This window comes from Fonsecaea pedrosoi (genome assembly GCF_000835455.1).
Source record: "Fonsecaea pedrosoi CBS 271.37 unplaced genomic scaffold supercont1.7, whole genome shotgun sequence".
Taxonomy (NCBI): Eukaryota; Fungi; Ascomycota; class Eurotiomycetes; order Chaetothyriales; family Herpotrichiellaceae; genus Fonsecaea; species Fonsecaea pedrosoi.
In genome coordinates, this window is record NW_013550609.1 from 924,538 (window position 1) to 945,315 (window position 20,778).

The following is a 20,778-nucleotide window of genomic DNA, read 5'->3' on the forward strand; positions in this document are numbered from 1 at the left end:
TGTGGAGTCACGTCCCCCCTCGTAGGTTGTATACAAGCAAGTAAGCAAGCAAGGGCAACCTTTCCAGCATCATCCACAGCGGTATTTCTCGCAAGGCGTCCACCTCGCGGGGAATTTGTAAAGGGGTTAGCCATGGGGAAGGCTGCTGGTTCGGAGGCGTCCTCCAGTCAGTTCAGTGTTGTTGTGGTGGTGGCGAATACCAATTCCACTCGCGAGTGACCCCTTCTTCATACCTGGGTCCGCACACAGTGCTCAAGTCGATCATCGAGACCGAGACAGAGACGAGGTTGTATTAAACGAGGCCCGCGGTGGATTCGTACAAGAATTTGTAAGGAAAGGTGGTTTTGCTGCGCTGGGGGAGTCAATCGAGGGGCGTCTCCGTCGAATGCTGGCTCAAAAGGGCCCCAGAGATGGTCCCTCCATCAGGAATATCTGTCAGAACCTCCCAGCGGCGGAGGCCCAGTAGGCCGTTGAGCAGTTGGGACGCGTGGAACTCGAACTTGAGGAGCAGCTGAGGATGTCGAAACCCAAACAGGACGACGCCGGGTCTCAAATACGAGGAGCGGGTGGACGGTACCGTAAACAAGTGGGTCAACGGCTGTACAAACTTCACGCGTAATATATTGTGGACTGGCCAGACCCGATGATTGGGCATGCGGGAAAAAACTTACCGTGGTCTGAGAGGAAAACAACACAGTCGAATAAGAGGTTTGTTGTTTCAAGGTGCCATGTTGAGTGTTGGACTTGCAGGGCGCATGCGAGGCTGCGCTTCCGCACCACGTCACGTGCTCACCCCCTCCCCTGTGACCATGTCCCTGCACACATTGTAACATTGTAGAAGATATGAGCCGACTGGGACATGTTCCGTGCTCATGGTTCCGATAGCCATAGTCGAGAGTACGCGTATCCTAGGGCAAATGTGGTCAACGGGCCTTTTGAACACTCGAATTGTCTCGACCCTACTGATGGCGCTGAAGTATGAATAGTTCTTGCAACGCTCGTATTCCTGACCCTGGTGGCTTTCTGAAGCTGGATTCAATGCTGTTTCTTATCATATTAACATCACTAGCAAGCAGCTGACCAAAGACACTCCCGGTCGCCTCCAACAATGCTGGTCTGACTCGAGCCATCTATGCCGTGTGATGGTTCAAATGAATGCTGGACTTCCCTCACCCAAAATATGCTCACCTGCACTTGTACTTCTCTCTCCCCGTCGACTTCTCAGAAAATTGCTGACCATTCTCTTGCTGCCCAGGAGCCCCAGCACTTTGGCTGCACTCTTCCCCACAGAGTAGGACCGCGATGGTAGTGCCGTTGCCCCTTCATTCCCGTCTCCTAGGCCAGTCTCCAACTCCTGGCCGGCTCCGTCCAATGTGATTCTAGGTGCTACACTCAACCTGTTATTTCCAAACGTGTCCGGATGACCTTGCGTCCTCTTGCCCAGGTACATGCTGTCAAACGGACGGTTGTGGGGAGGCACATCCATGTTAAAAGGCCTGCTCAGTCGTGCGACCAGGTGATCTTTGGCATTCTCGCTTGGACTTTCATACGACCTGCTCGGCGTGGTTGAGATAGACCGATGGGGTGTAGAATAGAGATTTGCGGGTTGGAACACGCCTTCACTGGCTCTCTTGCGGACTCGTCCGCTCGTGGTACCATCCCGGAATTGCAGTTGCAGCCTTCCCGGCGTACTCACTGGTGGAGAGTCCGATTGGATCGGCGGACTGTTTTCTTTGCCAGCACTTTGAGGCCCAAGCGTCCTCTGGCTCCTCTTCTCCCTGAAGAGCTTCACTAAGTTCCCAGGACTCAGTTTTCGTAGACTTCCGCTGCCTTTGCTACCGTCCTCGGCGTTGTTGGAAATGCTGCTCAAGGCGTCGGTGCTGGCCCTTTTGAGCAGATCGGCATGAGCTCGGACGGAAACAATTCCATTGTGCACCTTCGGGCCCCTTGATCCTGAAGCAACGACAACATTCGACAGGCCATATCCTCTCGTCTCGGTACAGGTACCCGCTGACCTTACCAGTTGGCTCGAGGCACCCTCTCCGTCATCTCCAGCCTCCTCGGCCGAGGCGATCTGAGCTCTTTCCCGTGTGTGTGAACTGGAAAAGCTATCTGTGGTGTGCTCGTGCTTTTTCACGGTATCTGACCAAGGATTCCATTGATTATTCGTAGATGGAGCAAATGATGTAGCCAGAATGGTTGCCATGCCATTTGTTTCCAACTTTTCGGGAGCTTTTGTACGCAGCTCGTCCGAGCTCTCAAAAGGCCGCTGATACTGTTCATTGGATCCGCCGTTCGTTGTCCGGGAGTAGATACTGGCACTGCTCAAACCGAAATGAGGGCGGTTCATTACGGGATTGCTCGACTGGCGATTGATGGTGACGCTGCTGTTATCCGAGTCTGCGTGTTTGCCGCGGCCATTGCTGCTGCGGCTGCTGCGACGACGCCTCTCATTTAAGAACCTCTTGAAAGGACTTGGGGTGTTCGGGTTCTTTTCGCTCGAGAAAGGAAAGAAGGTCGACTGTGACTCTTGTTCCGCCAGTCGTTCCCATCTTATGTCGGCATTCTCCTGATGTGGCTCATCCGTCCTCGCGCTAGCAGAGTGATGCCACGAGCCAGATTGGCTGCTGGACAGGGGGTTCAGAATATTCCCAGTCATTGTAGTCAGCGAAGAATCACTCTGAACCGTTCTGATGGTAGGTTTCACGTCCGAGATTTCTGTGCTGTTCGCCTCGTACCCATGATTGATGCCTTCCAGGGCAACTCTTGTCCTCTCGATTTCAATCTCTTCCTGGTTGATTCGTTTGATCAATGCTGAATAGATTCGCTGACTATCCACTGCCGGCATAGTCCGGGCGTTATTCGTGATTGACTGCAATGGCTCGTGGAAAACGTCGACCCCGCCAATGTGTTTCCCAGCGGATGACGAGGGTTGATGAGGACCTCCATCTTCTTTGATGATCGAGAGTCGATTGCGCTCGATAGGACCAGACCGCATACCAATCGAGCCTGTTATGCTGGAATTGGTCCAGCTGGTGACTCGAGATCGAGCATTGGAATGGAGGCTTTCACGACTTGCAGCGGAATGTACCGCGTACGGCACCTTGTCTAAACCTTCAAGCGATTCATGTTCGAGAATAGGCTGAGAGTAAACGCTTCGCTGCGGAGTGAGGCCGTCGTCCACGATTTGATATGCGTCGAACCCGCTGACAAGCGTAGACTCCTTGTCAAACTCGGAGAAGTGGTTGCGCTGGGCTTCCAAATGTTGAGGAGGCAAATTGTCTTTCTTACTCAGCGACTTCCCAAGCACCCTGCGGACTCGATCGCGAAGACTAAGCGAAAAAGATCTCGTGGCTGTGGTCTCCGGATGCTCAGCCTCGAGGCACGCGCTGGCCCGAACTGTCTTTCGGAATTTGTGCTGCGTTCTCCTCTTCCCTTTGCGAGGTGTGCACAGTTCTGTCTGTTGCAGGTCTGCATGGCCAGCGCTATCGAGGAACTGTGCCCGAGCCAGCTCAACTGCCTCTTCATGTCGCTCCCAAGCACCGTCTGAGCCTTTGTAAAGCGTGGTGTTGCTCTGGCGGCGTAGGAAAGGAAGGGAGCGCTGAAGACGCAGACGAAGATTGCCATTGGGAAACGCCACGAGGGATTTCGACTTCCGGACTCGACGATACGACGAGGGTAGAGCTCCATAGTTTTCAGATCCAACTTCCGAAGAGGTCATCGCATGCCTCGCAGCAACCATAGCAAAAGCATCGCCCCCTCTTCTATTGCGATAGACGCAGTCGGTCATACTGGATATATCCAAAATTGCAGGCTGGGAGATATGGTACAAGGATGAGATGGCGACAAAAGCCGACCGCAGAAGTTGTCGACGGCCATCTTCAGGAAAGAGCAGCTGCACCCTGCAATCGCCCTCTGCCTCAATCGCGGGGAAAGAGCAGCAACCGTCATCCCCAGTAAAATTGCCTCTAACACGACATCAACCTCCTTTTTGTTCACCCGAAGCTCCTTGCCTACTACGACTGTCTCGTCTCCTGGGAACAGAAGTCGGGGCACTTCTGGTCGACCTCATGGTGGCTCAGTTGCTTGAGATGTGAAGATATGGCTGGGCAGCGCGGCAGAGTCCGATATCTCCCTCTCAAGCCAGCGAGTTGGCTCGGGCTGGCGAGAATAGAGGCGACAATAAAAGTCGCATTCAACTTCGACCTGCGACGCTGGTCAAGAGAATCTGAATCGCACTAGATGGTGGGCACGGCGATCAGATTGCTGTGGCGGGAGAATCGTCGCTAGTTGCAAGTGCACAGATGACATAGTGGGACTTCTAGTGATCGACCAGAAGGGAGCATCTTCCGAACGGTTACGCAAGGTCGCAAGGCTGTACTTGGTTACATGGTAGGCTGTCGACTACTGAACGAGACGTGAGGCTGTACCTGACCAATGCGTAGCAGACGGGGTGGTCAACGCTGGCTGATCGAACGCCTGACTGCAAGATACCATTTTGTGACAGGGCTTCCCACAGGAGGGAAGCATTGAACAAAGCGAAGAGACAGGCGGCCAATCATTCCCGCAGCACCAACTGCCCGCAAGGGGAAGAATGAAGCATGAAGTGCCAGCGAGTCAGTCACGCGGGAGAAGCGGAAAAGGCGGAAGAGAACCGACAGCTTTGGTGCATTTCAGGCGGTTGCTGCAGGCCACGAAAGCACTGCCCGCCTTTGTCTCACCAGCGCCTATAGTGCCTATGCACTGCGGGCGATTAAACGAACAAAATTATTATTAGAGATGAACTACCTACCCCATGCTTCTCGAACTATTACTGTGAGACAAGCCAAAAAAGAAAAACCCCGACGACAGTGAATAATGCTACTGCTTATCCTCGGTCCAAGTTACCGCCTTTGCCCTTAGCTGCAGCAGCCCAATCTGTTCAATACGAGAGTGATGATTCGAAGCGCCTTGTCCATGCGAGGGGTCTGAACACGAGAATAATACATACAGTAGTGCTGAATCTCTCCCTGCGGAACGAAGTGGAAAGTCCTTGCTGCACGCCGGACCTTGTGGGGAAGAGGAAGTGAGGCATTTTCACAAAAGGGCTCAAGGGGTTGATGACCGCCCTGTGCGTACTTGAGATAGAGTGACGCGAATGTGTTGCGCGTGTTCGCAACCCGTTGTACGAGCTCGACTAAGTAAGTCAGGCCTGTCAGTCACTCAGTCAGTGCGTGCATATGCATTGTGCAAGCCAGGGGCTAAAAAAAAAGGATCACCAGGTGCGCTGTAATCAAGACACGGAATAACACATTGAAGCGAAGCTAGAAATTAATTGTTCAACTTTTTTTGTTCTTGTTCTATCTAGGTCATTCTCCGTGTGGGACGAGTTGGACCCGGAGGAATATAGCTCGTCAATGTCTTGTAATGTACAAGTAGGTGTATGAGACATTCCAGGCGCATTCAAAATGTTGGTACATGAGCAGGAAAACCAGTTGCTGCCTCACTACCGACTAACGTGGACGCCTGGGCTGCGTTCGCTTTTGTGCTCTCCGCAATCCCTTTCCAATTGAAGTGCTTTTGTTGCCCAAGCCGGCGCAGAAAAGGATCGACAAACCCCGCCCTAACTTGTCACAAGGACCCTTTGGCCTGCAGCTGCAAGCTGCAAGCTGCAAGGCGTCGTCACTCGTGTGCAAATCTGGCGTCACCGATAATATAGTTGATACACAGAGATCCAGACCGACAACATTGTAAATGTCTGGCTCCAATCAAAAAGGTTGATAAAAAATTGCAGGTGAATAGCAAGGTCGTAATGTTGCCTCCGGATGCAGGAAGTCGCTAAAATCAAATTGTACTGTCAAGGTGTGCCCCCCCTGAAGACGCCAACGCTGAAACCCAACAGTGACAAGAAAACTCGAGAGGTGAAATTGGTGAATAGCGGTGATGGCCGGGTAATAGAAGCCAACTCCAATCGGAGGCGGCGGTCGTCAATAATCGTAGCTCGTGGGGTATCAAGGTTTCATGAGCACCCAATCCTGGCGGAAGCTTTCGCAGTGGCCTAGGACGGGTAGCCAAGGTCGGACAAAAGGCAAAGGCATGAATTGCCGAAAGGATGAAAGGGGATGATTGGGGTTGGAGGTCTGAGTGGGCAGTTATCTAGCCTCAGCTGCAGACAGCGGCATGGTGACATCAGCCTCGAATGACGTAGTCAGGAGACCCGACCGGACGTTGAGCGGCTGTGTGAGGACTGATCGAAATGGTCGGCTAGGTCGACTGCGGAAGTTGTACATCTGCAAGAGAAGCGAGTTAGAACAATCGTGTTCCTGGACGTATTGAGAGAGGGAGCCGACATACTCTGCATTCTGCGCACTTGCCGCCCGCAGTGTCGCATCGGCCACGGCATCCCCGAGGTTGATTTGAGCACGAGAACATGGTGTGTTTTCCTTTTTGCTTGTCTTTTTTTGTGTGGAGTTTGCACTGTTTCAATGCTCTGGCGATAGCACACGAGGAGAAGAGGAATCTCGAACTCGGCAGGCTAACGATGGATGATATGTAGGTAGGGAAACGCGGGTTGAGGGTTGAGTCACCAATTAAGTGATGACGTTTGGATTGGTTTCAGATCGGTGATCGTTGTGCGCAGTCTACGCGCAAATTTGTTGAGTTGTTGAGAGTGGTGGTTGTTGTACAGCACAGTTGAGTCGCAGTCTATAGAGAAAAGTCGTGGTCGCAGAGAGGATTGTGGTTTGATGGATTGGTGTTTGTTGTTCAGAGAAAAAGGAGATCGAAGGCCTCGAAGAAGGCGGATGGAACGAGGGTGATATAGTGTCTAGTCTGGCTCAGTTGTGATGGTCAGTGGTCACAGTGGATTATAGTTTAGCGGATCGGTGATCAGCAAGTCGCTGCATGTCCATCGATGCAAAAAGATGTCACGCCCCGAGCTCCGAAACCCTCGGGCAAAGTTTAATGGGGCAGCTCAGCTCAGGCATGCCTGACACATCCATTTGCTGGCTGAGGGGCAGGGCATCAGCGCACCAAGGCTCGCAAGGTCCCAAGGCACCAGGCAAAACTAGGGCACCCAGGGCACCCACAGAGCATTACGAGTACCCGTACCTTAGCTACTACTCATCCACTCATCCTACAGGGGGCACCGCCTGACTGTTCTTCCACGCCCTGTCGGCCTCATCACGTTATTGCTACCCACCCACCCTGCAGTCCTGCACCTCTTATTACGGGAGCAGAACGTACTCGTACGACTTCCATTGTTGGTCTGGCTTGTCTGGTCACCATGACCACAATATGTTTCCCCAATCGTGGCAGCGCCTGCGCCTGCGTCTGCGCTTGTGTCTGTCTGCTTCCCGTATCTTGTGCCTGCGCCCGCGCGCTCCGGGTCCTCGGCACCACACAATCTCACTTTCCTGCCCACAAAGAACCCTTTTCCGCCTCGTACCTTGCTCCGAACCACCCTCCATACGCGCACACAACACGCAAACACGCCTCCACGGCCGACGTATACAGAAACCACTACGAGGTACTCTTACGACTCTCTCCGTCTGCCCCTACGGACCTACATACCGTTTACGTGCCCTTACTCCGTTCCTCTGGCTCCTCCGGCCATTCCTTCCTTTGATCGGACCATTCAGGTCTCGTCCACCTCAGCAATCCAATAATCCAGACGACAAGTACAGGGGAAAAATTAGGCAGAGTTCCGGAAAATATTGTCCAGTAGTCTCGGAGCCTGCCCAAATTGCAGACACGAGGTTTCGTCAACTGGTTACCTTGCATTGTGTTGTTGTTACGTTGCGTCCCGTGGTCCAGTTCAGCACTCGGATGTGCGCTTACCCATTTCTCGCATCTGCACCATCTGCAGGCTCTGTGCCAACCCACGAACCCTGACAAGTGCACTTTCCTTAGGGGGTAGGCGACTCCCTTAGTCAGGCAGGCCCAAGACTTCTTGGCTACAGGCCTGGTCTTTCTCCTTGCAAGTGTCCAGTTTGGCTATCACAGCGCCTATTGCCGCCCATAACTCTCTGCCTAAGGAATACTCCAGCACCCCAGTACCTTGCTACGGATCTTTGCGGGCTGATTCCACATATGCCATTATGTGTTCGTACTCAGTCATTCTCTCGAAGCACTCTATACACCTCCTGCTAGGTCAAATGAGGTGACCACAACACATACTCGCTTCATACCACTGGGTGGAACGAGCATCAGCGTATTCCCAGGGCTCTCACGCCACAACACAGTGTTGCGCTTGAATGAAAGAGAACATCTTGTTTATTCGGAGCACAAAGAGTATTCTCGGGGTTGAAAAACAAACACAATGCTCCGCACTCAGTCTGGTGTTCCGTACTTGGACCGCTGGAGCACAAGTCAATTCCGGAGCCCGCACCTGAAACGCGATGCCAATGATTGTGAATCAGCTGATGACTTCAGGACCAGACCGGAAACTCGCCCATGTGGTCTAGACTCATCCCCGGGTCTGATGAACGCCTTGTAGATGGCATGATTGGCATAGCGGGGTTGCACAAACATCATCCTCCCTTTTCCCCTTACAAGGATGAAAGCCGTGCGAGTGCAATCTTCCAAGCGGACCATATTGAAGAGTAGTCATCAGACCACTTGCACTAGCCAACCCACACCACACCTTTGCGCGTCGGTCCGTGAGCCAACCTAGGACCTTGTGGTTTGGAACCAAAGGCTGACAAGAAGCCCATTGGAGCCAGCCTTCTCGTCATCCGGCTGCGTTTCGTTATGTCAGCTGCATTGTCAGAACAAGTTGCTGCTCACAGGCTTGGACCCTGCTGCCAAGGAGGAAGTTATGCAAACCAATGTGAAGAAAAGTACCCGGAACTCAAACCATGACTTGCCTTTGTACAGGTAGGTCATTCGATCTTGTCACTGAGCAGCTTTGCAAGCGGCTACCCGTCTGGTATCCGCGGGCAAGTTGAGTTTGGCGGTCGATCGAAAAAGCGATGGCCCTCAAGTCTGGGAAAGATGTTGAACCTTTTGGGAAGTCGCACCATTTGGTATATAGGTTGGTGCGTCACTGTGTGTTCCTGGATTCGGTACTCGGTGAGGAGGTAACCTTTCAACCTGGGGCCAGATTACTGTCGTCAATAATGAAATGCAGCATAGCATCCCACAAGGCATGTCGTTGGTCAAACTCCACCCAGAGCTACCCAACCCCTGCAACTTCCTCTTGTGGTCCATGGCGAGCCTGTCGAAGTAGCAGTGGGAAAAGATCAGCAGGGGAAATGTCCCAAGCAAGAAGGCTTCGATAACAACGCTAGAATGCCTATCGAAGTCTGTCAACCTTCGAGAAGCACTCGCGTAACCCATGCTCCTTCTGGTGGTTCGTTTGACCAATGCCAGATATTCTCCACGCCAGCACCACCCAGGCGCACTTGGTGAATCAGCATGCCAACACACCCACCCTTGATGCCTCTTTACTCTTCTTAGTCACTTTGAATTCCCTCGTTTGGATAAGGCGTCGAATCCTGCAGCACTTGTCGGCGGCACCTGCGATTATCGATATTGCTCTCTTGTCGGTGACTGCCGAGATCCCAGCTGTCGCTCTGGTCTCAGCCATTCACATTCCCACTCCACCCCAACCCAATTCAACGACTCACCCCAGGAGGAGAGATCTGATAATCAACCACCCACCCACAAGGCCAATCGTCGTTGCAACCAGCAGGCCGTTACCTTCCCGTGTGAGTGCCAGATACGCCATAATCCCCACGGCCAACTCCTTCCTGCGTGCTTGGATCCTCTTGGTCCTCCACCCCGGGTCGATGCCGAACGGTGCTGTCGGGCCCCTCTCACCCTCCACACGCCCTGCATTGGATACCGCCTTCAGGGACACAGAAGCTGCCAGTGCTACTGGACGGTGATCCGAGGTTGCAAAGAGCGGCAGGCAGGTGTATCTCTGCGGAGTCACTTTGACGTCACCTTGCTGGGGTGTCGAGAAGAAGATTCGGTCGCACCAGCTCGGCCAGCGATGACGTGCCCAGCTCCAGTGCTCGCGGTCTTCTCCATTCACAAGCAGGACAGCCTTGCTTCCGTCGGTGTGGTACTTGTAGGTGGGGGGGAACGTGATTGGCGCCTCTGTCAGACCGTGTAGAGTCTTCCCAGCCTCGACCTGCTGAGTAAGTTGGTCTTCGGCCAGCAGCTCGCGAAACTCTATGGGGCCGTCTGTGTTGGTGCTGGGCTGTGGGAATTTGTCCCTGACGTCCTGTGGGGACGGTTGAAGGAGCGATGTGCGATAGTTGAGATCCCCTGCGAAGAAGAAGTATGACGATGATGGCGAGTACATCCCTCTTTCTTCCGTTAGGGTCTCATTCTCCTGCCAAGCGACATCTCCTTGCAGAAGAGGGGCATCTTCCCCTTCCTCCCCTCGAGCCAACGGAGTCTGGAGCCTCTGGTCTGGCACGAATACTAATCTCTGCATAATGTTCTTGTAATCCTCATTTCGCCTCTCGAGACCGTCCTCCATGGGGGCCAGATGGGCCGAGACAAAGGTGAACTCGACCGTCTCGCCTTCAGGGTTGTCGGCCTCGCCACCTGCTGGTAACTCACCCCGAGCTGCCCTATATCCCAGTTGGACGCCCACGGCACCCTTGTTACCCATGTCGCTCACACCCACCCCCACTCCGGCCGTCCTGACCCACGCGAGGCGCTCGACGACGTCATCCCTCAGGAACACCATAATGGCAGTCATGCCCAGGTTCCTACTCACCACGTTGACGTATCCGTGGTCCTTGGAGGCGAGTCGAACGACTTCCCGAAATGCCTTGAAATAGGGCGTCAGGAAGGAGCCCCCAAGGAACGCATAGCTGATTGGGGCGAGCTCCTGTAGGCAAAGGACGAGAAGTTCTGGCGCGTCGCTGTTTGGGGGCAGTGCATGGAAGAGGTACGGAGCGAAAAGCACGGGATCAATGAGGGTGCGTCCGCAGTTGTAGGTCAAGATGTAGATGTTGAGGGAGTCGTTGTTGTCGGATGAAATCTGCTCGGCCATTTCCGAAAGCGACACCTGAGACTCTTAAGGTTTTCAGTTTCCAATTCCTATTGTGGTCGAGCTGAGATTGTGCCGATGTGAGCGGCACAGCGACAACAGCGAGTCGTGGAAACGGCCTGCAGAGTCCTTTGGACTAGCTTCATTCAAGCGGGATCAGGTACTTGATCGAAGACTAGCCGGGGAAAGAAGACCAGGGCCGTATGCAGGCCTTGAGATGAGGTTGTACTTGACTTGTGGCTGTTCAATTGTACTTTGTGCCTTCCAAGGACGATGCCGTCACTTGGCCAGAGAGTACGGCCAGATTGGGTTTAGCTCGAGGCTAGCCCATTATCGGCAAGACTCAGCCTTGTGCCTTGGACATCAACTTGTCCACAGCACGTTGTACGAGGTACGAGATACAATACGAGGATACGAGGCTACGAGGCTACGTCAACTTTCTCAATCAGCAATTATGCCGTGATACGACTGAGACTTCGACATGAGTCAGACTCCCGCCCAGTACGTGTATACCTTCGCTCTCGAGGCGCTGCGTTAGATGGGCACCATTGAGCCCGGCCCAACTTCCTACTTAGGTAGAGGCACTGCTCTACCCCCAAGTGCCGTGAGACGAGGAATGGTAGGATGCGGTGCAACTCTGAAAGTGAAACTGCGAACCATCAGGACCGGGCTGAATATCAGTGCTTCAAGGCCGTCTCAAACGAACGGGTACAACCGCCCCATTCGACCCTGAACACGAGTGTTGAAAGCCCTTGCCTCGAAAATCTCAGGGAAGGGGAGCCAAGAACGCCTCGTTTTAAATTGGTTGGCTCACAGATACAGACACAGTCGAGACGCTTGTTCTCTGGAGAAGTTTTCAGAATTTTCGGCATTCATTCTTGTGCCCTACGACATGCCGACCTGCCCTGTCCCTTGTGAAGTATATATATGTGTATAGTTTTTTTCATACATGGCTGAACTCTCTCCAGCCTCTCTCTTTGGATTAAAAAGCCATGATACTGTTGGAAACGCTTGGGGCAGGGCTGCATGCAACATGTGACGAACAACCAAAATTGTGCCGCTGAACGTCAAAATCTAGCCTGATGGCTTTGTTTTCGACAATGTGAAATTTTCCGTGACAAGGTTGGAGGAACAAAAATCGCTTCTCAACACAGAGCCAAAAAATACCAAAATCTTGATATGCTCCCTCTTTCTCCATCAATGCCGCTGGTTAAATTCTAAGGACCACTAGGGCTCGGCGGTCCATTAAGCTTAAAGTAGCCTGGTTGCAGCGTTTGGAACACGCCCGTAGGGTCGTACTTGGCGGCAATGCTCTGCAGCTTGGCTTTGTTGGTCGCGCCGTAGCTGGAAACGACGTCCTGGAACTGACTGGCGTAGTTCATGTAGATGTAGTCCTCAAACAACCCCATCGACTGAGCCAGGGCCACTGTCCGGTCGATGACGCGTTGGTTGGTCTGGAGGATCCTTGTGTCATCGGCGGCGTTGGTCCACATCATGTTCGTGTTGAGCAGCAAGAATGGCCCGTCTGAAGCAGAGAGACCCAGTGGGTTTCCGCCATTCTTGGTCATACCGGCCAGCTGTCCTTCGGTGATGACCTGCAATGTCGCCGCGGGCACGAGGCCGGCCGCGTCCTTGATCGACTCGAGCTCCTCAAAGAAAATATCTCGGACCGAGGCAGTGTGGTTCTTGTTGAGCTTGTATGCCGCGGCCCAGTAGGTCTCCCGCAGTCCATCGGGATTGCTGGCGTTAAATTCCTGAGTTAGGTTTGCCAATGTCCGTACTGAGGTCGTATCAGAGATGGCTGGGATGGACAAGTATTCGCTAAAGATGGGCGCATCAGCAACGGGCTGTGCGTATTGGAGGTCGGCAGCGGCGACTTTGAGATCGGAAGATTGCACATAAGCGAAAGAAAGGATCTGCGCGGCATTGGGGTCTTGAGGAGAGTTGACACCGACGTTGTAGAAGGCGTCGATGAGAGCGTCGAACTGGTCTTCAGTGGACACACGACCGCCACCCCACATCAAGCCACCAGGAAGAGGGACAGCGTTCAATGTGAACTTGGTCACGATGCCAAAGTTATTACCGCCACCACGAAGGGCAAAGAACAGGTCCTTGTTCTGGGCAGCGCTGGCAGTAACAATGATTCCAGACGCGGTGACAACCTCGTAGCTAACAACATTGTCGCAGGCCCACCCGTGGATGTTGGAGAAGAAGGAAATACCGCCACCAGTAGTCAGGCCGCCTACTCCAATGGCTGAGACACGACCGCCAATCACTGTTACATCGGCAGGCTGAAGGGTGGTGTACACAGTGAACCATGTGTTACCTGGGCCAACGTCGGCGGTCTTTTTGTCTGATGAGAGCTTGATTGCGTTGATTTTCTCGAGTGACATGGTGATGCCACCCTGAATGCTAGAGGCTCCGGCGAAGGCTGCATGCCCACCAGACTTGGCAGCGAATGGACATTGAGTGAGTCGCGAGAGCAAGATTGCTATTGACACCTGGGTCGCACTGGTTGGTTTGAAGATGCAGGATGGATCGACACTTTCTTGCTGGACGGACCAGTAGGCATTCGTGAAGGCATCAAAGGCTTGATTGCCTTGCTCGATGACGTTCGACGAACCGAAGAGGAGCCTCAAAGAGTCGCACTGGGGGAAAGTAATCAGTAAGTATGTCAGGGGGTGAATTCGGCGATTTTTCGTTCGTCGACGATGCTTTGAGCTGGATAAGGACTCACGGCAATCGAGCATGGGGATATTGAGGATCTCTTAGATAGAGAAGCCAGTTCTGGCAACGCCGACACATTGACGCCCTGATCGATGAGTGCTTGGGTGACGTTGAATTCAGGTGGCTCAAAGGAACTGTCCTGGGCAGCGACTGAGGCGGTAATGCCCAGGCCGATGGCGGCCACGTGGAGGGAGAAGCGCATAATGGGGCCGAGTAGAGTAGAAAGCAAAGGGAAGCGAGGGAACAAAGGCTTCTAGAAGACCTTTACAACCCTGTGGATGCAACGAAAGACGCTCGCTTTACACCTGCCAAGACGCAAGAGCAGACTCAGCCTGGGTCCAACCACTGTGAGCTTGACAATCCACAGAAGCCTACCAGAGAATGAGAGGCAGAAGATGAGGCGAGAGAACTGGGATCCAGGAGAACAGGCCGGCTACTTACGTTGAGCTAGGGTCGACGTCTGATGGTGTCCACACCTCCAAACCGGCAGATCAATTTCGTCGACCACGCAATGCTCCCTCCCTAGACGTCCCTCGCCGGTGACAAGGCTCTCCACAGAAGATGTTGTAGAAAGACCGGGAACGAGTGGTGTGGGCCTGTCGCGTGGCTCAATGGCGCTTCGACCGTTGCTACACGTTCTCTTTTCTTTGTGTCGACATCTGACAAAGTGGACTTGACAGAAATAACAAGTGGGTGTCCCATTTCAGTGGTTTGATATCAGATCCAAAACCTCCCGAGTTTGGAGTCTGGCATCTGCCATGCTGGGAGCCAAATGGGTGGGGGCTAGCTTTTCTGGCGGAGAACCGGGAATCAGCAGGATCCCTCGTATCCCGTGTTTGACAAGGGAAGATGGATGGTGTCACTGGAGCTGGCCTTGAAGTCGCAGCAAGATCCTGCTCGTGGGTTACATGATCGCGCCGGTGAATAGCCTAATGCAGTCTAGCAAACGAAGATAAGCGCGGACTACCTTCGATGGAGAATTTCATCGATTGATGAGCTCGGAAAGCCTTGCATTTTCCCTTCCATTGCCACGAGGCGGGCGGGGCGGGCGAGAGATGAAAGGGCATAACTCCTGAAAGCTACACGGAAGCAGAAGACTAGGCATTTCGCCTCTGTTTCGTTATACCGCTAGACCCGGTCGTAGATTGTGACATGGATCAACGAGGGATCAGGCATGGATATGTGAGCCGATGGAGAGTCTGAACAAGGCCATCGTTACCCCTGAATCCTGCCTCGGGGCGGGACGTTGAAGGAAGCTAGCAACACCAACTAACCGAGTTGGGATTAGGTCAATCACCTGATCAAACTGCACCTGCGGCACTGCACATGTTTCCAACCTTCTTTTCCTCTCCATCGCCCAATCCTGCAATCACCAGATGAATCCCCATTCTTTATAAACCCTGTCTGTGGTCCAACGGTCGGCTTACATACGGCTATGGCTCCCTCGATCCGATCCTCGCCCACCGATACCACATACACGGAATGAAGAAAGAGGGACGAAGTTTGGAGCACCGCCTCGTACAGAGCAGACCCGAGTGTGTTCGTCGTTCTCGGTACCACAGCTTTGGCATTTGTGCGATAAGGTCTTCTCTACCGAGTACGAGCCACTCGAATTGCCACGTACCTTGCGGCGGAACATACTCGTAACGAGACTAGCTTCCTCGTCCGAATCCATGGTTCCCCGGACTTTGGCTCGGTGCACTAAACGTTCAAGCTTTACGTTGATACGTCTAATTCAATGTTCTGTCCGAGACCAAGTGGGCTTTGTTTTCATTTGTCGCCATTGCACACATCGATATGTGTTAGCGTCAATGACGGCCATGCTGGGGAGCGGGCCACCGTCGATCTTGCAAGATTAGAGGCTAGTGCTACACTTTGAGCGGTCTCGATGGTCCTGAGAAGTCTTGGACGGTGTGTCTTCCCGGTCACATGCATCGCGCACGGGAATTCCATCCCTTGGATCCTTCGAGCCCCTCTCCTGGCCCAGATTCCACGATTCAGATTGACAGTGCGCAGTGTGTCCTCACATCCTCTTTTCGTGTCATGAGTGGCGGGAGAAGCTCGAGATCAGAAAGAAGAGGCACAAAGAAGGAGAGATATGGGAGGCGGATGATGTTTATTCGCTCTCCACCGACGCTGCACCCAGCAACAGATTCAGGGCGATCATGGCCACCCAGACTCGTCCCTCTTTTAGCAGAGCCTAAGAGCCGCCTCGGTCCTCTTTCGCCTTCCACCTACGAGTAGGATTCCCTTAGCACCACACCACTGTTGGACCCCTGACACTTATCCTCAAACCAATACTAGTGGTGTTAACCCGGGATACCCAGGTGCATTTTTTCTTTCGGTGGGATGGGAGTTTTCACCCGGTTATGGTATATGCCAGGTTTCTGAGCAGTCTGCGGCTCGAGTCGACCTTGCTTGTTCCATTGTGCGTCGCACCAAAACCGTTTGGTGGCAGAGAGAAGTTTGGAGACGGTTGCAAGGAGAGAAAATGTCGTACCGAGTACATACATTGTTCCCATATTTGAGAGAAGGCCGCATTTTCTCCCCACCCTGCTCTTTGGCCGCCCACTAAGTATCGCTGTCTTCTCATGCTCGGGGTGTGCCCAACTCCAGCATCTTTACCAACCTCCAGCATCGCTTTGCGTCTCCCATCATGTCGTCCGCCCAAAACTATGTCTCTGAGAGGGCGCTGCTGGGAGTGGCATATGCCATGATTGGGGTCACCAGCATTGTCTTTTTAGCAAGGGCGCTCGTGAGAGTGCGACAACCGAAAAGATTCCAGGCAGAGGATGTCTTCCTTGTGCTTGCCTACCTCTTCTTCCTCGCCCTCACCATTATGTACATCGTCGTAACGCCCGTCATGTTTCGTGTCACCGATGCATCATCCGGCAAGATACCAGTATATCCGGAGATCCTGTCCGACTCTCTCTTCATGATCAAGATCTTCTTCGCCAACACCATGATCTTCTGGTTTACGCTATACTCGGTCAAATTCGCCTTTCTGTGTCTCTATCGTCGACTGATGACCGGCATTCCGATGTACATGCGACTCTGGTGGGCGGCTGCAGGGTTTTGTATCGTGGTAAGTTTCCACCCTGTTGAATATCCTCTCTCTCTCTCTCCCCAGCGCTGTCCTCTCTACACAAAGATCCCGGGTTGCTTCAACCACTGACTGTGCCGTTCAGACCTTGATTGGCTGTGTCATTACAGATTTCACCAGCTGTCACAGCATGCACGCATGGTTCACGCCAGGGCTGTGCTCCGAGGACAGGGATGTACAGGCTCAGATCGCCTCACTATATTTCGCCTATGCGGTAGACGTCTTGTCGGACCTCTTCAGTAAGCCCCGAGTCATCTCTACTAGGTCAGAGAGTGTCCATCTTGCTAACTTGATGTGATCTTTCAGTCATGTTCCTCCCCCTACGTCTGATCTGGAAATTGCAACGGCCGAAATCGCAAAAGGTCGGAATCGGCGCTCTGTTTTGCGTGGGCTTGATCTGCATCATCTTCGCCACCATCCGAGTTGTTCAGATTGGAGTCAAGACAGAGGGTCATAGCACCCCGTCCTCGTCGTGGCTTGCCTTGTGGGCCATCGTCGAGTCGGCCGTTACCATCATCGTGGGCTGCTGTCCGGGCCTGTACTCCAAGGCCAAAGAAGCACAAACATCGCGCAAGAATGGGTCCAAGAAGAGCGGCATGCCCCCGGGATACAACTACGGAAGCCACATCTATGGCAAGCCGGGCACCGGCCCCGGCAGCACTGGCATGGGAACCCACCACGGCGCCAGCCGCGCGACCAACGGGGACATCGAGATGGGACACCTCCCCACCAAGGTCTCTGGAGGTGGGGGCGGCCAGACACGGCGGTGGAAGGACAAGATGAGCAGCGTCACCGACACGTTCTGGGCCAACGACAGCTCCAGCCAGGAGGAGCTCAACACCAACAAACAAATCTACGTCAGCACGAGCGTCGAGATCAAGGACGAGGAGGAAGGTGACCACACGGGAAGTCGTCGCGAAGCCGAGTACCACTATCCCAAGAGCCCGGTGTGAGCCTGTTTGGGTCTGCACAAGACGCGCACGCCACTTGTCACGAGCGTGGGAAGAAGCCGTCCGTCAGGGAAGGGTCTGTATCGTTCGACCTAGATCTGGATCTGGATCTAGATGTACACTGTATCGCGCGTTGTGCAGTACCTCAAAATGCCCCCGCAAGGCAAACAAGGAGTTTATGATTCGCAGACTCATTAACACCAAAAGGAGTTTCGGTCTCCTCTTCCTGTTATCCGGTCGGTCCCAGCACACACTGTATATCTCAATCATCGGCGGTCGCTTTTCATGACTCATGTTCTCTACCTCAAGGACGCACGCTCTAACCCAAGGTAGTGAGTGGATGGGGCTGCTCCACGAAGCGGGTTTCCAAGTCCTTCATATGACTCACTCCTGAGCAGAAAGGTGCCAAAGAAGAAGGGAGGGCCTCTAGGAGGGAGACAAGAAGGGGAGAGAGGACTCCCCATGTACGAGGTACGTGGGTAGCTAAATGACCTATGCGATGGAGCCGCTGTATCAATCGGGGGGTTCTCACGGCTACTTGGCTACCTACACGTGTATGTATGTATGTACGTGTACCTGTACTTTGTACCTCGTATACTTGAAGCATTTCATTTTCTTTTTCTCCTTTGTTCTTTTCTGTCTCTTCGCCTCTTTCTTCGTTACAATGAAAAATACCAACCAATTAATCATGGCAATCATAAGTGATGATAAATAACATGATATTTGACAGTATGCCTGAGCTCTCCTCGGAACAGGACGTGACAAGACATTAGATGACATTTTTCTCAAGTTCACCTCAAGTCACCTCACCATCAATCCAACTCAGTCCAGTCCAGCCCAGCTCAGCCCAGCTCAAAGGCGCCAGCTCAGGGCCAGACCTGCTTCCTAGCCGTCAGCAGCAGCATGCAGCCGCAACCGAACCCCATCTTTCGGCTTGCCAGTCAAGGTCAAAGCCCATTGAATCGGGCCCTTGGGCACGCTCGACCCATCGAGCCTGTCAAACCGCTGGAGGAGGCGAACGGTCACGTAGGCGGCCTTTGTCAGGGCAAACTGCTGTCCGAGACAGATTCTGGGGTTCCCCCAAAAATGTTAGCATACGCACTGGCGCTGGGAGGGATTTTTCGCAAAGTCGTTGACTTGGTTTCTGGGAATCACCTACCTCGGTCCACCGTTGAAGGGGAGATACTCAAATCCGTACTTGTGGTTCCGCCACCGCTCCGGTCTGAACGTGTCGGCATCGGGACCCCAGAAGTCGGGGTGTCGTTGCATCACATACACCAAATAGGCAATTTCCGTACCGGCCGGTAGGAAAACGGGGGAAAGACCATCTTCACCGCCCCCGAAAGGCAGGCTGGTGTCTCTAGTGCATCGCCGTCCATTGAGAGGGACGCTAGGAAAAAGCCGCAAGGTCTCATTGATGCACCATTGTAGATAGGAGCAAGCCTTCAGGTTGGCAAAGGTGAGGTCTTTGGGCGAATCAAAGGTCCCAAAGTCTTCGCCAATGATTGATCGCAGCCTGTTGAATACCTCGGGGTGCTGGACCAGCATGAGAAACAGGAAGCTCAGCAACGAGGCGGTGGTGTCACGACCGGCCAAGAGAATCGACAGGAGTTGGTCACGAATCTCGATCGGATCTCTGGTCTCGCTGACCAGGCTCTCGAGAAAGACATATTTTTCCTTTTTGCCACTCTCGACAAGTTCTTTCGCACCGCCGCGGCCGAGAGCTTTGTGCACGAATCGGTCAATGTATCGATGGCACAATCGGCAGTCCTCATTGTGCTTCCTGGTCAGGACCAAATAGTAGAATTCGTTCAGCAAGAGAGCCTTGGCCATGCGGTCTTGACAGGCCTCGAAAGCTTCCACAAAGGCACGGTCTTCGGCATTTTTTGCCGCAGTCTCGTCGGAAAGTGCAGAGAGTTGGATGTTGGTGCTCTCTCCAAAGAGGAATTCGCTCGCCGAGTCCATGGTGAACCGGGCAATCAGAGGTTGAATGTCGGTCGTGCTCGTCCACCCGTCGGCTTGCACAGGAAGTGCTCTGAGCAAGTTTTGTACGTGCTTCTCTTCCAAACCCAGGTCCTTGACCTGATCACGCGAGAACTGCGGTCGAAGAAGAGCGCGGGAGTGCTCCCATTGCTTCCCGTCGGCCGAAAAGATGCCGTGGCCAAGTCTGTTTCCAGCGTCACCAGAGGTTCAGCCCCGTTTCCGTGTCACGCTCTCAAGTCAACTCACAATGGAGCAAATGCCGAGTTGCGGATCTTGCCCAGCTCGAAATCCTTGAACTGAGTAGCCAGCACGGCCTGGATATTCCGTGGGTCACACGTGACAAAGACCCGGTCCCCCAGGATGTTCGTGTCGTAAGAATAGACTGTCTTGTTCCTGCGTCGCGACACATCGTCAAACACGCCTCGGATATACTCAAGGACTTCGTTCTTGCTATTCGCCCGTAGGGTTTTGACCAAGTTCACCAGCCCTAGTGGATCAGGGGTATATTCTGTGGGTGCCGGCCGACAGCCAAGCTGCTTTGCGGCGATGGCGTGGCGACGTCTTCTTGAGAATGAGGATATGAGAAGATAAAGCACGAACGCAGTAGCAACGCTACATATTAGAGCAACCGTCAACATGATGTTCCGTCAAGCGCCTTGGGCTAGTGAATGGCATGTGAACGGCTGAGTCAAAGAGTAAGCACGCATGAAGTTCTACTGTGACGTGCTTGGCGGCCAGACCATCAGGCCATCAACTCATTGCATAGAGAAGGTTCATCGAGGGGCGGACAAGGCTGTATAGTCATGTGACAAGGCTGCCATGTACTTGTGTAGACTCGTTCATCGGCAGGCGCCACGATCCTTTCCTTCCTCCCGAAGATCCTCCACGGCGGATCTCACATCATTACATACTCGGTCGGGCTTATAGACTACAGGCAATAGTAGGCTACCACACAGAGGGTAGATGGCTATCCATCGAATACGAGCTGCGACGTGTTTCCGAGAACAAAGACCACGATACCCCTG

General features: G+C 53.4%; 5 protein-coding genes across 5 annotated transcripts; 1 reads left to right on the forward strand and 4 right to left on the reverse strand.

The window, feature by feature from the left end:
- Nucleotides 1-1,147: 1,147 nt before the first annotated feature.
- On the reverse strand, nt 1,148-3,790 carry Z517_10402 (uncharacterized protein; the record flags this gene model as incomplete). Its single annotated transcript, XM_013424014.1, has 1 exon — nt 1,148-3,790. The coding sequence occupies one exon, from the start codon at nt 3,788-3,790 to the stop codon at nt 1,148-1,150; it is 2,643 nt and encodes an 880-aa protein (XP_013279468.1).
- Nucleotides 3,791-9,604: 5,814 nt separating this feature from the next.
- On the reverse strand, nt 9,605-10,993 carry Z517_10403 (uncharacterized protein; the record flags this gene model as incomplete). The annotated part of the gene is made up of 1 exon (XM_013424015.1): nt 9,605-10,993. One exon carries the CDS (start codon nt 10,991-10,993, stop codon nt 9,605-9,607), a length of 1,389 nt encoding a protein of 462 aa, XP_013279469.1.
- Nucleotides 10,994-12,207: 1,214 nt separating this feature from the next.
- On the reverse strand, nt 12,208-13,919 carry Z517_10404 (uncharacterized protein; the record flags this gene model as incomplete). The annotated part of the gene is made up of 2 exons (XM_013424016.1): nt 12,208-13,638; nt 13,728-13,919. 2 exons carry the CDS (start codon nt 13,917-13,919, stop codon nt 12,208-12,210), a joined length of 1,623 nt encoding a protein of 540 aa, XP_013279470.1.
- Nucleotides 13,920-16,373: 2,454 nt separating this feature from the next.
- Nucleotides 16,374-17,773, forward strand: Z517_10405 (uncharacterized protein; the record flags this gene model as incomplete). The annotated part of the gene is made up of 3 exons (XM_013424017.1): nt 16,374-16,802; nt 16,906-17,059; nt 17,127-17,773. 3 exons carry the CDS (start codon nt 16,374-16,376, stop codon nt 17,771-17,773), a joined length of 1,230 nt encoding a protein of 409 aa, XP_013279471.1.
- An 882-nt stretch (nt 17,774-18,655) lies between these two features.
- Nucleotides 18,656-20,391, reverse strand: Z517_10406 (uncharacterized protein; the record flags this gene model as incomplete). The annotated part of the gene is made up of 3 exons (XM_013424018.1): nt 18,656-18,839; nt 18,930-19,937; nt 20,000-20,391. 3 exons carry the CDS (start codon nt 20,389-20,391, stop codon nt 18,656-18,658), a joined length of 1,584 nt encoding a protein of 527 aa, XP_013279472.1.
- Between the last annotated feature and the right edge of the window lie 387 nt (nt 20,392-20,778).